Here is a 13481-nt window from a genome sequence, read left to right as displayed (position 1 = left end):
ATATACATCATTGTAATTAAAAAAAAAAAAAAATTAATATTTTTTTTTTTTTTGGAAGAGTTTTTGAATGTTATGTTATGTTATAATATGTTTTAATTTTTAGTGTAAATAAAAATTAAAAGAAAGAAATGTTAACTTATTAAAAACTTAAGAGATAAGAGAAATGTTTATGTATTATTCAATGTATATTTTTGAAATAACATTGAATATCATAAATTTTGACTTAATAAATTGTTATAAATTATTTGTATGTTTTTAATTAAAAGAAGATATTAATTCTTTGTAAATAAAAACTCATTTATAACTGTTAATAGGTTTATTAAAAGATGCAGTAAAATTTAACTTCAATTAAATATTATGCATCATAAGAAAACAGTATATATATATATAATAAAAACGAATATATATATATAAACGTATACTTAGTTATATATGCTCTTTATTAATTTGTTTGTTTAATACTCTAGCAAAGTCATTAAACGGGCAATTAATAAATCAATACTCTAGCAAAGTCATTAAGCGGGCAATTAATAAATCAGATACATACTATTTAATCTGAGTTAAATTTTACTGCCTCTTTTAATAGACTTACTAATTGTTATAAATGAGTTTTTATTTACAAAGAATTACTTATTCTTTTAATTAAAAACATACAGACAATCTATAACAATTAATAAAGTCAAAACTTTATTTTATTCAATGTTATTTCAAAAATATACATTGAATATTACATAAACATAATTCTTTTATCTCTTAAGTTTTAATGAGTAAACATTAATTCTTATTTAATTTTTAGAACACAAAAGTCCAAAAAATGACAAAAAAAAATGATTTCATCAACAAAAAAAAATAACTTTATTTTATTATTTTTTTTTTTTAACTAGCGCCAGTGCATGGCTAACTTGTACGTACACAAGTAGTAAACTATCTTAGTGTACTACAAAAGGTTAATAACAAATTTTATTAACCACAAAGTCATTAAGTGAGTAATTAATAAATCAATAATTAAAATTAACTCTCTCTTCAATTCAAAAAGCAACAACAAACAAAAAATAATAATAAATTTTTTTTTGATACTTACAAAAGATATATAGAATAAAGTAAACAAAACAAAAAAAAAAATACAGCTATATATAAATATTATTTTTTTTAACTAGTGTCAATGCATGAATTGTATTTTTCTGAGCAGTAAGCTAACTTTATATATTATAAAAAGATAATAAAATATTTTATTAATCAATACTAGAAAAAATGCACGTATAAAGGCATGTATAATAACATATGTGTAGCAATCTTTTATTATATAGACCGACAGATAGTAAAATTTATCTGTAAATATTTCCTACAGAAAGGCATGCCACAAAAATAGAAGAAAAAACTAGTAAAATGTTTGTATCAATTTTTATAAAAAAAAATTAAATTCTTTTTTCAATTTTTCTTTGATGGAAGTGATTTTCTTTTTCACGACAATTTTTTATAAAACTTTTATATTTTCTTTCCAGATTATCTTTTTATTTTTAGTAAATAAACAAAAATTTACTAGAGACTAAGAACAGTTGTAATCAACTATTTTATGATAAATAAACCTATTATAAATTCCTATATAATTTTTTTAATTTTATTGTTTAAAATACTTTTAAAGTATTAAAAAGGTCAATAAATTAATTGCTGATTTATTAATTGGTTATTTAATGACTTTCTTAATTTGTTGAACTAATAAATTAATAATGGTCATGTAGAAATTTATATACTGGATTTTATATACTTTAAAAATATATTATTATACTAATGCATAAATTTTATACGTATAATTTACGCAACAATTATTGTTTCAGAAGCATTTATTTTCTTTAATAAAATCTTTATTTTTATTAAAAATTTAAATCTTAATTAAGATTATTAATTATATAAAATAAATATTTAAAACAGACAAATAAATTTAATTATGGTTATTAACTATATTTTAAAAATATGCAAATATTAAATATTAATGAAAACATAATCCTTATTGTTTTCCTTTGAAATTTCTAATTCAATTTTTTTTTTCATTCAATAATTAATTTGATTTAATAACAAAATTTTAAAATTATTTCATTATATATTTCACAAAAAAAAAATAATATTTATTTTTTTCTTTTTTGTAAGAACTAGAGAAAATGAATGAATAACTCGATATTTTCAGTACAAATATTATATTATTAAAGGTTAATAATATATGTTATTAACAAAGACCCCTTGGTTAATAAAATATGTTATTAACCTTTTGTAGTACACTAAGCTAGCTTACTAGTAGTGTATGTACAAGTCAACCATGCACCGATGCTAGTTAAAAAAAAATATATATATAAAGTTATTTTTTTTTGTTTGTTTATTTTATTTTTATACATCTTTGTAATTAAAAAAAAAAAAATTAAATTATTTTTTTTTTTTTTTTGTTGTTAGATATTTGTTTTCGAATTAAAAAGAGAATTAAATTTTTGTTACATGAACAACTTAATGAAAAAGTATAACGTTTATGTAATATTCAATGTATATTTTTATTTAATAATATTAAATGAATTATATTTTGATTTTAGTCATTTGTTATAAATTAAGTGTGTGTGTTTTTAATTAAAAAAATATACCGATTCTTTGCAAATAAAAACTCATTTATAACAATTTAACATATTTATTAAAAGATGCAGTAAAATTTAATTCAAATTAAATATTATGCATCATAAGAAACCATTATATATAATAATAAAAACAAGTATATATATATTTAAAAACGTATATTTATTTATACATACTCTTTATTAATTTGTTTGTTTAATACTCCAGCAAAGTCATTAAGCAGCCAATTAATAAATCACCCCTGCAAAGTGATTTAAAAGGAAATTAATAAATCATATAATAAAAAATATAATATATATATAATGTGTACTATTTTATAAAATAAAGGCAAATAAAGAAGGTTAAAATGTAAAAAATAATAATTCATAAAATCCTCTTTTAAATAATAGCAAAAAGCTCATCATTATACATTAAAAGATATAAAATTAACTGAAATAGTTTTAAATCCTTAAATTAGGTTCCCTAAAAATTAAATTTATTTTTTATATATTAAAAATCTCTTTTTATTTTACTTATCAGAAAGTTCTATTAATGACAATTTTTTTTTTTTTTTACTCATATATAATGAATCCTCATTTTACTTTATATAGCAATCATCCATTATTTTATTTGTATAATATAATGCCAATATAAAATTATCATCTAAACTGGATTTTTTATCTTCAAATGTTTTTATAGCCCTCTCATGATGCAAGTCTCTTAAAATAGTAACAATTGAAGACATTTTATTTAATTTTTTATGTAAATTTAATATTGAATAACTAATTTCTAATATATTTCGCTTTTTGAAAGCAAGTTCATAACCATTTAATATATATGATTTAATTTCTGCTAATTGTATTTTTCTAGTTTCTACTTCTGAAAGTAGATGTGGCAAATAACGTGGTGAAATTTTATTTGATCTGTATAGAGAATATTTGCTTTTCTTTGTATTCATACGTTTCAATGATTTACGGGTTTCCATAATTAAATTAAATTTATTTTGAATATTTGTGACTCTTATTAATTCAAAATAGTTTTCATACATTAAAATTAAACGGTTTAACTCATTTTGGTCTTTTTGAATTTTAGATAAATCTTCATTCATTTTCGTTTTTATTTCTTCATTTGAAATAAATATTTCACAAGCTTTATTATGAGTTTCTGAAATTATATTGCCCTCAGCTGATAAAATATTATTAAATGCTTCTATAATTACTCTATTAGTAGAATATTTTGATATATACCCTATATTTTCTTTACATTTCATGTTATTTTTATATAATAAAAAAAAAAGATCTTTCATTTCTATTATATCCTTATCACTTGATGTATTCAATAAGCTAGAATATTCTAGATATTTCTTTGTATGTGCTTTTATAGGTCTAAAAATTTTTTTTCTAATAGAATGCATCAGATTTTGGCTTTTTGATAGAACTCTATCGTTATAATATTTAGATCCTTTTATAAATGATTTTTCAATGGAATTTATATAATATTCCATGATATCCAATAATTCCAATATAATTGCTGTATTTACATTATGTGAAAAAATTTTTGGAATATTATATATATTAGTGTATGTAATATTTCCCATAGTTTCTAATATAAATTTAATTGTTTTCTTTAACGACTCAAATTGAGGATTTAAATAATTAACAAATTCTAAAATATTCTTTATTGCACCTTCTAGTTCTTTGTTAGTAAGTTCATAATTCAATTCATGCTTAAATGATGATATAAATTCATAAATTGTATCTAATGATATATTTCCACTATTAAAGAAATTAGTATAATGATAATTGATTGCCAATAAATCTTTTTCATCAATATTCTGCAGATTATGTTTTAAAATATTTTGTAATTTACCAATAGCTTCATTAATAGTATCTTTGAATAAATTATATTTATTTTTTAAATCATTATATACTATTTGTAAATTCGGATTTACATTATTTGTCAAATAACTCAAATTTATTTCAAAAATGGCACTTAGCACGCTTTGATCAAGCAAACGATTTTTAACACCATTGGAATTCTTCATTAAACTAGAACTTGAATTAATCAGACAATCTTCATAAGTTTCTTTATTATCATTGTCTTTTTCTTTTTTTTTACATTTTTTCTGTTTTGGATTAATTGTATTATTTTCCTCTAATTTTCTTTTCAATGAACCACTAGTGCTAGGACCATCATCAGCATGTTCACTAATTTCATAAGTAAAATAAAAATAAAAATAGATACATGAAATATCTAATTAAAATAAATAAGTTTCCACTTGAAAACACTAAAAATATATATACCTTTTTAAGAAAGAAAAAGGTTTCACAACTTGCATTTTATGGTAAGTTTTTTCCAAATCATGTAACTTATCATTATCATAATTATCACCACTTATCGACTCCTTATTAACAGAATTATCCTTAAAATAAGTAATTGAATATGGTCTAATAATGAAAGAATAATTAACATATAAAATATTTATTTAAAATTAATATTTTTCAACATAAAAATATCTTCACAACACGTACCCTTCAAGTGTATTTTTACTTTCATTATTTTGCCATTCTTCAGAAGAACTAGCATTAATTAATATGAGATATATGAAAAATAAAAAAATAAAATTCATATATAACATTTATATAAAATAATGAGACTTTTTTTTCTAAAAATAAATAAAAAATCACAATAAGAAAATTTACTGATGATATAATAAAATTTTATGAAATATAATGATTTAATTTATTAATGAAAATTTTTTATTTTTGAATCTTATTAAAAATAAAAATAACTCTGATATAATACCTTTTGTAAGTTAAATCGCTGTATAATATATAAATTATTAATTTCTAATTTAACATATATCAAAAGTATACATATTTAATTTAAAAATCTTATATAAATATTTTTCTACAAATAAAATTTATGTTATACATTTATTCTTTTTAATTAAATATTTTAGTCTTTATATTAATCTATAACAGTAGATATTCGGGTAAAAACTAGCTGTTTTAATTTCCTAACTTATATATTGTATGAAAATCTTAATCTTTCAGAGAAAATAAAATGTAATTCTTCAATCATATTTCAAATATTTTCTTCCTTTTTTTTTTTTTATTAAAAATTTATATATTACCTGAAGTTTAATATTGTTTTGTCAAAATAATTTCCATAACTAAAAATAATTATATATTTGATTTCATATTTTTCATTTGATGTGATTGTTGGTAAATTTAGATTTTTATTTTTTTCTTAAGTATTATAAATTTTTTTTTCTATATGAAAAAGCAAATAGAAATATAGAAAAAGCTAGTATTGTTCTAAAAATTTATATAAATAACGAATTTGTAAAAGTTTGAAGAGAGCATGGATCTAATAAAGATTACTAGTATAAAATATAATTTAAAAATATATGCAATAGCATCAATAGGTTAAATGCATGCAAATAATAAAAATTGGAGCAAAGTTTTATATTTTAATAATATTTATATAATCTTTAAAAATATATTAAGATGAATTTTTATTAATTATTGTTAAATTTAATTTTAAAATTTTTTTTAAAATTAAATTATGCATAAAGAATTTCCATCATAAATTGTACATATACATATTTTTTTCTTTATTTTTCTATCACATATGAACCAAAAAAAGGTGATATATTCCTAATTACTGTTGCATTATTCAAAAACTATCTTTTTATATAAAAAATTATATTTGCAGTATTTCAAATCAAAATATTAAGCTTATAAACTATAATTAATACAATTTTTTTTAATAATGATAAAAAAAAAATTTCTCTAAAGCTTTATATAAATATCTATACTAAATTTATGTATAATAGTTTAAATATATAAGTATTTACCGTTTTTATTAAAATTAATAATATTTATTTGATAAAATTATTAATAAATTTTTATCTTCCTTTAAAAATTAATATAATGTTTGCGTATGTTTATTTATTTAATTCACTAAGTATACATTCTTTAATTCATGTATTTATTTATATTGGATATAATTGATTAAAAACTAAATTTATGTACTAATATATTATACTCTATTAAAGTGAAAACAAACATAAAATATAAATTATTTACTATAAATATTTGATATTATTCATATTAATTTTTTATATTTTTTATTATGATATTATTGTCTATATTAAAAATGTTATTATTTTGCTTAAACGCCTCAAAAATTTATGTGTAACATAAGTATGTGTTTCTCTGCATATGTTTTAAGAATTAGAAGTATTATCTGAAAAAATACAAAAAATAAAGGGTATATATAAAGTACGTCCTATTAAAAAAAATACATATTTAAAAAAAGGAAAAAATTAAAAAGCGATATAATATTATTAATAAAATCCTTTTTTTATTAATAAGAAAAACAAACCATTATATATTTAAAAGTATAGAAGCATTAGTAATAATTATAACTTATATAGTTTCTTTATAAATCTATTTCTCTTATATTAAAAAAGTTATCAATCTTTAAATAAAAAAATTATATTTTTTTATAAAATAATTTTTTTTTTCTAGATATATTTATACAATATTTTTATTGTAATTCGTTTATAGTATATTTGACCATCAAATAAACGACATAAAATAATAATAGAAAAATATTTTTTTTATTAAACTTTTTATAATTAAAACCTTTATTAATTGAATTTTCATGAAGCAAAATTAGTTAAATGGGAAATCAATATAATTTTTTTTATTTTTTTTTTTTTCTTGAATAACATAAATTTATTAACATCTATCATATTTTAACTAAATGTATAAATAAATATTGTTTAACTTTAAATTATATCAGTTCGTTTCTTCAAATAGTTGTACCTTTGAATGAACTTTGTTACAAATTTTTTGCTTTAAATTTTTTTTTTTTTAATAATTTATTTATGCTTAAAGTTTAATTGTTTATAATAAAATACAATTTTTATTAATTTTTCATATATTTTTTCTAAAACAAATAATATTTTTAATTTATATTTTTTTTTCGATGAGAACATATATCAATTTTTTTTCATCTCATTAAAATTAAAACTTTCAATATCCTTATATTGAGATTATAAAATATACTTTCCTTCTTCTAATAGAATCATATTAAACTTTTTTATAAATTTATATCACAATATTTTTTCACAGAATATTCTAAAATTTCTTTTTACTCCAAATTTTTTTTTATTAAATAATCAAAAAAATTTTATTTTATATTCTTGTAATTTTTATTTAATATATTTAAGCTTAAAAGATGTTCACAATTTCTGAAAATTTTACGAAAAGTTACAGGCATATAGAATTTTTTGTAGGTAAATTTTGTTAAATAATAAATTTATTGGCATTATCTTTTAAAAAAAAATTCATTTAAAGAGTTTCTACAAAGGGATTTATATATTAATAGAACTATATTAAAAAAATTTCTTTTATTTTCATTTGATAATAGTACTCTTAAAGGAAAAAATAATTAATCTTAAATAAAGTTGTTTATAATGCTTAATATTATTCCTCTTATTTTCTACAAAAATATAAATTCACATTTTTAAGGATCACTAAATTTCATTAAGGAAGTTGTTCTATTATACATTTAACTCTTTTTTTTTTTTAAATTCATATTTTATTATTCTTAAATTAAAAAATGGTTCTATACAATTCTTTTGGTTACTCTTATTTACAGTAAAATGCCCACAATAGTATTGTAATATTGATAAATCCTTTTTATGAAGTCAATCACTTCTTTACTTACAAAAATGTTTAGTAACATTATATTTGTAATGATCATTTATATATGCTTATGTCTATTATATATATCTTTTACATTTTCAAATACTTTGAGTAAATAAGGTATAAATTACGTGAACTCTTAATATTAGGAAGAATATTTTATAGAAGAATATGAACAAAATGATAATGCTCTTTAGATTCATATTAAATACCCATTGAACTATTGGAATTATGATTTCAAATATTTAAAATATTCCCATTAATAATTTCTTTGTTTTTATTTCCTTTTTCATATATTTTGAACTTTTTTGTTCCTTCTATCTTATATTCTTAAAATTTTCTCTTAATTTGGTTGAATATGTCATTTTTATCATCATTAAGAAATATCTATGTCATAACAAAAAGTAAAGAAACTATTCACATATATATATTTATATGTATAAATATTTAATTGAAACTAAGAATAAGTTAAGAGATAAATTTTATCTATAATATTGTGATTAATAAATATTAATATGGAAATCTATAAATTAATGAAAAAAATTTCTTTATAGCCTCTATCTTCTATATATGATATTTATCCTTTATTAAAAACGGGTAACAATCAGAATAAACAAATTTAGTGCTGCTTAAGTAGTAATATTTCGTACTTTTTTTATTTTAATATTTAAGAATTTTGATGGCAATTACAAATAAAAATTCTTTTTTTATATATTCTTGATTACATGAAATGTGCATATAATTTTGATATATTAATTTCCTTAAATTATTATTTATATATTTATGTACAAATTCTTATTCTTTTTACGAAAAACATAAAATTAAGTACCTATGTAAAAAGATACCCTAAAATAATTACTTGTATTAGGTTAATTTTAAACTACATATATATTGTTTTTAATTAAATACTTCTATTTTTATATTAACATAAAACAATAAATATTTATATAAACTTATATATTTTTACACATATTTATTAATATACGTTTCCTATTTTGCATGATATATTATACAAAAATTCTATTAATCACAAGTATGAAATAAATAATATCTATTTATGTATTATTCCAAATTTTTTTTTCTTGTTTGCTACTTACTTGCATAAAAGTTTCTACATCAACAAAAATATATATTTTTTTTAATTAAGCATCTATAATTTTGGGAACATTATGTATTTTTTTTTTTATAATTTTAAATATACGCATAATAAAATTATCAATTAAAATCCTTTATTTTTTATTATTTTATGATTTTATATTTTTGTTTATGTGAGTATCTTCTATAATTCTAGGAATATATTATACTTTTCATTTATATTATTAAATTTATTAATAGCTAAACTTAAAATGTTTTATTTCTCATTATTTTACAATAAAAACATTAAAATTCTTTCTATTTTAATAAAATTAAAAAAAAAAAATCAATAAATTTATAATCTTCCTAAAAAAAAATGTAATTAATATTTATTTAAAACATGCATGCATATAATTAATTGAACTATTTGGAGCTATTTGCAATTAAATATTTTATTTTAAAAAATGTTTATATATATATTATGTATCTCAATTACCTGAGATATAAAATACTGACTTTTCTTGAGACATTCTTTTAACAATTTTTACTTTTTTTGAATAATTTTAAAATTTTTATTATACATCATTACATATAATTCCTAAAGTAAATATTATATTTTTAATTTATTATATTAATATATGAAACTAAAATATAATATTAGAATCTTAATATCAATTGAATATGAAATACTAATAAAAAAATTAATATATTTACTAATAATTTTATGAAATTAAACTAGTGTAATACCATTTATGATACTTTCTAAAAATTGTTTTTGAATAGCAAAGCTATAATTAGATATTAGTATTTGTTACTATATATATATATCACTAAAAAAGAGACAAATTTTATTATTTCTTATAAATTTTTTAAATAAAAATTAATTAAATACATTTTTAGATAATATTTCAATCTTAAGGATCTAGAGTTTAATTTTTTATATATAATTTGTTTGAAACTACACATGTTCAAAATAAATTACAAATTAAATTTAGATAATCTCAATTTTCACCCATATGATTTATCTTTTGTTAATAAAGCACATTCCCAACATATTTTTACAATCATTTTTCACCTGCGTTTTACACATTTTAACAAGATAAAAGAAAGATTCGCAATTTACAATAATAGCGCATAATTCTTTTTCTATTGTGTTCCAAAGATCATCAAGATTCTTCATTGTTAAATAAGCAAATAAAGACATATTATTCCTGTCTTTAACTTGTTAAAGTATACTATATATCATAGTTTCATACTTTTACATATGTAATAAGGCGTCTTTCAATTTTAGAAAGTGAAAAATTTATTTTTGTCATCTTATTTACTTTCTCAAATATGTTATTGTTTTTCTTTTCTTATATTAATTCCTTCCTTTTTGTCAATAATTGATTAATAAAAGATTTTATTGCCTTTTATAATATAAAAGCTTATCTTACTAGTTAAGAAAATTCAAGTCAATCTTGTACTGACGCTAGTTAAAAAAAAAAAATAAATTTAATTTTTTTTTTTGTTTTTTTGAATAATTGAAGGAAGAATTTTACTTAAAATATAAAAATTAATGTATAAGAATTAATAAGAAGAAAAATTTTCATTTCTTTTAATAAATAAAAAGTATAATATTTGTGTTATATTCAATTTGTATATTTCGAAATAACAGTGAATAACTTGGAATTTAATTTTGTTATATGTCATAACTTAATTATTTGTGTGAGCTCCTAACTTAAAAAAATATACTTATTCTTTGTAAATAAGTGTACGTTTGTCAAAGTAAATATATGTCTGTTAAGCAATATGGAATTGCTTAGTATATATTAAATGCCATATATGATAAATATTTCTATATATAATGTGAAAATAAGTATATGCAATAAAAACCAGTATATTTAATTATACATGTTCTTTATTAATTTGTTTATTTAATACTCTAGCAAAGACATTGAATAGAGAATTAATTAATAATACAATAATGGAACTAATTAAATTGTAAATATTGAAAAAATCTTAAATATACTTTCTAAAATAATTTGCAGATCTTTGTTAATAAAAGGATTATTAAATTTTTTTTATATTGATAAATCTCTACTAAGGTTTTCAAAAAAATATAATTTTGTACTGACCAACAAAGAGTATTATCTACCTTTCTTAGTCCTTATTAGGATGAAATATAACGCAGCTAAATGTTAAATTATGTACTTAATATATTTGAAAAAATGCATAAAAAAAAAAAAGATATTTTATTATTATTTTATTTTAAGGTAAAGTTTTTTTTATGTATGTCAGGAAAATTTTCATTCTTCTCAGTACTTTTTTTTTAGAAAATTATTTTTTTTGAAAGAAAAGAAAAAATTATTATGTGATAAAATATTTTTCTTTATAGTGATATATATTATGACGCATTTTAAAAAAAATTGCGATGTTTTTAATAATTTATAATTTTGCGAATCTTATTGTTTAAATTATTATTCAATGATAATGCACATTGAATATTTTATATTTTTCTTTATATAAGTATATACATTTTTATTAATTATATAAACTTTTCCTTAATTAATCAGAGTGCAGAAGAATAATAAAATATTGACTTAATATATATTTTATTATTGAGTTTAAAAAGTTATATGAAATAAGGTAATTATTTCACATTAAATACTTTAATTACTTTAAACTTTTTATTTTTTTTTTAACAAAGATTGTTTTACAGTGAATAAAGCAAGTAGATATTTCTCTACATGCTTTTTGTTAATATGTCTATTCAATACTTATCAAAAATTATTTAATAACCAATTAATAAATCAAGTACACATCCATATTATTTATACTTACTCAAATACTAAATAGTAGAATCCCTGTGAAATTAAAATTTATATTAATTACATTGCTATTATTTTTTTTTTTTATATTTTATTTATGATCATGATGACAAAAAAAAAGAGAAATATAAGTTATTTTTATTATTTTTTTTTCTAGAACTACTGATAAGTTTAATAACTTATTTATTAATTAGACGTTCACTTATAAATTTTTAAATTACTTTCGGCAAGTACTAATTAAATAAATAGGTTATGTAGAAAGATCTCTACTATTTTTGTTCCCTATAAAATTAATTATTACAAGTAATTAACTATTTATAAATTATACTAAATAATTTAACACAAAATTTTTTTTATTTTAAAAATAAATATTTGATACACTTATCTAATTCTTTATTGATTTTTCATTTAATATCAATTTTTTATTATTTTTCTTACTTCAGTTATTATATATATACACTACATAACTACTATCATTCATAACATCACATATATATTTCTTCCTCAAGAAAAAAATTTCTTCTTTTTTTGGAGTTTTTTTTTTTTTGTGTACATACTAAAGCATGTAATATATATAATTATTCTATAGTACATACTTTTAGATTCGCATATTGTAGGTACCTATTTTAGTGTATGTATTTTTCACAATTATTTTATATGGGCTATTAAAATTTCATCTGAATTCAATTTCCTCTGAATAAAAATATAAATATATTCATAATATTAATTATTGAACATGGTTGAAATTTTATATGAAATACTGAAAAAAAAATTATAAATATCATATGGGAAAATCCTTAATAATCTTATTTATTGCACAGATACTTCATATACCCATAATGTAATTTTTATGTAATCATTGCACATAGCATGAAATAAATAACTTACTCTATATAGCATTTGCAATTCTTTAAATAAAATATTCCTTCAAAATATTTTATTTATTCTTAAAACATTAATTTATAATACATATAAAAATTTTAATAACCATTTTACTTATTTTTATTAAAGTTCAATACATTTATCTTATAAAAACCTTTATGTTTGAAGCGACCTTTTATAGCAATTCAAATGTTCATAAAAATTATTAAAAAATTTTCAGATATTCTCATTCATTCTATGAAAATAAATTCTCTTAAAATTTTTTTTAAAAAAAACAAAAAATGTCTTTTTCTTTTTTTTTTTTTAAACAACATAATATAAAATACAGTTAACAAAAACAATTCTAGAACTAAAAATAAAAGAAAAATTAAATTATTTTTGTTCATAAAGATATAGAACA

The 13481-nt window shown here is 17.7% G+C and overlaps 1 protein-coding gene across 1 annotated transcript; it reads right to left on the bottom strand.

Annotated features, from left to right (window-relative positions):
• Window positions 1-3190: 3190 nt before the first annotated feature.
• Window positions 3191-5221, bottom strand: PRELSG_0026200 (Plasmodium exported protein, unknown function; the record flags this gene model as incomplete). The annotated part of the gene is made up of 3 exons (XM_028675545.1): window positions 3191-4799; window positions 4896-5039; window positions 5124-5221. The coding sequence occupies 3 exons, from the start codon at window positions 5219-5221 to the stop codon at window positions 3191-3193; spliced, it is 1851 nt and encodes a 616-aa protein (XP_028531151.1).
• Window positions 5222-13481: the final 8260 nt, after the last annotated feature.

This window comes from Plasmodium relictum, assembly GCF_900005765.1.
Source record: "Plasmodium relictum strain SGS1 genome assembly, contig: PRELSG_00_v1_363, whole genome shotgun sequence".
Lineage (NCBI taxonomy): Eukaryota > Apicomplexa > Aconoidasida > Haemosporida > Plasmodiidae > Plasmodium > Plasmodium relictum.
Note: the sequence above shows the minus strand (reverse complement) of the source record. Positions and strands in the feature narration are given on the sequence as shown.